This window comes from Poecilia latipinna, unplaced genomic scaffold, assembly GCF_001443285.1.
Source record: "Poecilia latipinna isolate Pla-1442-1.1 unplaced genomic scaffold, P_latipinna-1.0 Scaffold2313, whole genome shotgun sequence".
Taxonomy (NCBI): domain Eukaryota; kingdom Metazoa; phylum Chordata; class Actinopteri; order Cyprinodontiformes; family Poeciliidae; genus Poecilia; species Poecilia latipinna.
The window spans coordinates 80,586-84,977 of record NW_015114929.1 but is presented as its reverse complement, the minus strand read 5'-3'; the positions used below and the strand labels follow the sequence as shown (position 1 = coordinate 84,977).

Below are 4,392 nucleotides of genomic sequence, written 5' to 3'. Positions count from 1 at the left end.
TTTCACTGATGCCAGTAATCTGGTTATTTCATCACTAAATGTTTGGTGAGAAAAAGTTCAATAAACTGCACAAAGTTTATCATGTTCAACAGATAAAGTTTTCATTCTAACTACAGAGTTACTCCTAATTGTCCAAAACTTGAGATTCAAAATGGTAAGCTTCAATGCTAATCAATTTCAATCAGTTTTGCGAAGTTTGAAACAAACTGTTTACTCAAATGAAAATACCAAAATACCATATTTTAATAACCTGTCTTAACAGTGAATGTGTCATTTCTACCAGTATCTTATGATCCCTACTATATTATCACACATTGTCACAATGTTGTAAGATTAATTTCAAAACCTTTTATCTGACAATCCCCCGTTTGACCAGAAAATACACCACAATGTAAAGAGAACTATCTGTAAAACAATTGCAAAAGGCCTATTTTATACGCGAGTCCAAAATAACGGGTCTTATCACCTGCACGTGTTCCTGCAGGATGGTAATAATCAATAACGGAGAGTTACGCAGTATATAAGCTTGGATCATGCAAGAAACCACAAACCTACCATGCAGAGACGAAAACTTAGAAAAGAGATGGGAATGATTTTTCTATTGCTGTTAATCTGCTCTCTCTCCACAGCAGAGATAGAAACAAAGTCTGACAACAAAACAAATTCACATGTAAGACAAACTGAATCACAGGACAGAGACACAGAAAGCCTTTCAAACCCACCAGAAACATGTACCCAGGACATCAATGGTGTGCTGAGAGAGATGACCGGTTCACTGGCTGGACTGAAGGTGCAGGTGGGATACTTAGAGAGAGACAACGAAGGTATGTTCATAAAAAAGATGCATCACATAAGTAATTAATGCTAAGAATTACTCATGGGGAGATCATTGCTTTGCAATCTTTTCTTTTATATCCACACAAACAGCTAATGGTGCTGATGAAACAGCAGGATTTGATGATAAAACATTTGTAAAGGTTGCAGTTTGGATAGAAAAGGAATACAGCAAGTTAACCAGAAACCTTTGTGTCATTTTTGTACTGAAGTAACACAACCAACAAAACAAAGATGTCTTCTTATGTCATGGTAGTTTATTTATACAGCACAGCACTAAATTAAAGCAACCATTTTAATGTAAATAAAATTTACTTGTGAGATGCATTGACTCCAGGCCAATTCACCTTTGTCTCAAATCATAGCTACTGTCTTTTGAACATTTCTCACCTGTCTCTAACTGTTGCATAGTGGCTTATGTCTTGTGACAGCATTTTAACTAATTATAAAGACAATGAAAAAGCTCAACTTTCACTCAAAATTTAAGTTATAAAGCTGAAGAGAATATCAGGTAAAATCACCTAAACTGGAAAAATATGTAATGGGAAAAGAGTTAAATGTTTTCTTACCAATGCTATATGCTGTGTTAAATTATTTTACTGACAGTGTTTTTGACGGCGTACATTTTTGTTTTGTTTTTTCCTTTTTTACACCAACAGCTAAGGCCAGAGAACTGGAGTTGCTAAAGAATGAGTTGGATATGATTAAGCAACAGTTTCAAGGTATCCATTACATGAAAAATGAAATAACATATTAAATGTGTATTTACAATCTAATGAGGTCACATATTTGTCAGTGTAGTTTGTGTAATTTGTGGATTTGTTCATTTAAGATGTAAAGGTGAACATATAGATATCAGCTAGTAGTGTGTGTTAAAGTCTTCTTAAAATACTAATCCTAAATTACTCATGCAAATAATAAAATGAAGACCATGTTTTCTTTGACTCCTCTTTTTATTTATTTTACATAATCTCCAGCACAGGTAGAAGAGGTGACCACAGTCAAAGCCATGGCAAACAACACTGAACACCAAGTGGAGGTTCTGTGGACAGAAGGAAAAGTTAAGTTAATTAATAATTGGCCTCACAATTGGAAAGAACCCATAATATTGTGCATGTTCTCATGTTGCAGCTGCAGCCAGCTATGCTATAGACTGGCCATGTGAAAAGTGTTTTTACATGTTTTACAGTGAGCGAGAGAGTGTTAACGCTTAAAACTGATTTATATTGTGATAATTTTACCTTTTCAGATAAAATGACTTATTTTCACATTACCTTTTTCACATGATAAGTTGAACTTAATAAAACTGGAACTGCAAGAAGGTGGATCAGAATATTTATCTATTTACTAGCTTGAAGAAGTTAAGAAATAAAAACGATTTTGGCCTTGCTGCTGGAAGCAATGAGAGAGAGAATGAAAAAGAGAGAGGAGAGAGAGAGTCTATGTCCTAGTAACAAAGCCGTAAAAACAGTCTTTTATCCTTTAAAGTAACTAAATGATGTGACCCTATTCTTATAATCCTACCTAGACAGATAGAGATCCTATCACTATTCTCATTTGAGGGGAGAAAAGCTCACATGCATACACTTTTGAGAATCAAAGATGTGGCATCTAAAACTGATGGTAACTAGAGTTTCTGTCTTCCAGTGAAACGAGTGGCTTTCTCAACCTCTTTGTCAGCCAAGGGTACAGGAGACATTGGACCATTTAACACCCATGTGATTCTGGTCTTCAGAAATGTATTTGTCAATATTGGAAATGCCTACAACCCAGATACAGGTATTGAAATATATATTTCTACTTTAAAAAATGACAAGAGACATTGATGTTTGAAGTATAAAATTAAATATTATTCCTCAGGGCATTTCATCGCACCTGTGAGAGGAGCCTATCACTTTGAGATCCATATATATGGGCATGGACATCCTTCTCGTCCTTCATCTGCAGCGCTGATTAAGAATGGAGAACATGTCGTTATAGCATATGAATATCAAAGTAGCGGTTCGGCTGACTCTGCCAATGGTGTCACATTGCTGTTAGAGATCGGAGATGATGTGTTTGTGCGTCAGTGGCCTAACTCATGGATTTATGATGGTCCCTTGCAGCCCACCACCTTCAGTGGCCATCTGCTTTTCACCATGTGAGGATTTAATAGTCCTACTTAAAAAAAAAAAGTACTTTCAGTAAAACAAATATCAGCTTCTGTATCTTGAAATACATATTCAAGCACCTCAAGCTCAGTCACAATTTGTTTATTATTTGGCTGAGGTTGCAGGATTTAATTAAAAGAAATACTGGGAACAATTCCTTCAAATTTTTACACATATTCATATATTATCCTGCTTCAAAGAGATGGTTGAATAGACGACCAAACAGAAGTTCAGTTTTCTGCATCGCAAAAACAAGGGAGTGGCAGTGTCTCAGAAATCACAGTACGTGGCTCTGACTGGCTATGAAACTGAGGATATACTTTCAAGAGTAAAAACTACATTTATATTCACCTTGAAAAAAAAAACAGGCTTAAGAATTATATTTTATCAAATGTTAGAATTGGAATAGATTACTCATCTGTTATAAACAGCCAATATTGTTTTTCTAAAACAAAATGGATGTCTTAAGGTCTGGGATAGGATGCTTCTTTTCGAAGAAGAATCCATTACCGTGATCTTTCAGCCTCTTATCTTATCTGAAGCAGTCTCGAGAAGCTTTGATGGCTTTTTAAAGTTAGAAACTGTCTGTGAAAGATAATTCTTTAAATACCCCGACTTGCCCTTAGTAGCCACATTATTATTGACATTTTAGCATTTGAATATTGTGCAGATCAGCTAGCACAAATAAAGAAAAAACAAACTGTTGGTCAATTTATTGGCCTTTCTAATTATCTTCTTTATTTCTTGATGAATACACTGTTCTATTCAAATAAATACATTTAATTTTAATGGTGCATTTGATGTCCAATTCTTCCATAAAGTCAGTTCAAATAGTAAATCGTTTTGCACATGTTGGTTCATCAATAAACTCTCTTTTTCTTTGTGACAGGTGGTATATGATGAAGCAGTCAAAATACATGCCTGAAGTAGTGAAATAATCCCTCAAAATTTGACTGTGTCTTTGAAAAGTCCTAAGGACACCCTAAAAAACAGATTGTTGATATATTATTCAGAAAGATGAATACAGGATGGATTCGTTTCATCAATTCATTTCTTTTTTTACACTTATGAGGTTATAATTGAATCATTTTAGAACATGGCATTTAGCTTCAAACATTTGATTGAAGGTCCAAAAACTGTCTTGTTTTACACAAAAAGCATACAATCATGATAATATGGACAAAACAACCTCATACATCTGGGGGTTCTCGTTGTGTGTCCATTTTTCAAAACCAACCTTGTTGAATTACAAATTATGTTCTCTTAATATCATTTTAAGTACCATATTTTCCATACTATAGAGCACACGATACCATAAAATGCAGCTACAATTAAAAAAAAAAAAAAAAAAAAACAAGAAAAATAAAGTAATAAACACGCGAAGCAGATTACAACTTCGCACTACTCT

The 4,392-nt window shown here is 34.4% G+C and overlaps 1 protein-coding gene across 1 annotated transcript; it reads left to right on the top strand.

Annotated features, from left to right (window-relative positions):
* The first annotated feature begins 522 nt into the window (after positions 1–522).
* LOC106937292 (complement C1q-like protein 2) lies at positions 523–3,661 on the top strand. Its single transcript, XM_015018718.1, has 5 exons — positions 523–824; positions 1,494–1,556; positions 1,812–1,895; positions 2,482–2,613; positions 2,695–3,661. Exons 1-5 carry the CDS (start codon positions 557–559, stop codon positions 2,976–2,978), a joined length of 831 nt encoding a protein of 276 aa, XP_014874204.1. The 5' UTR covers positions 523–556; the 3' UTR covers positions 2,979–3,661.
* Positions 3,662–4,392: the final 731 nt, after the last annotated feature.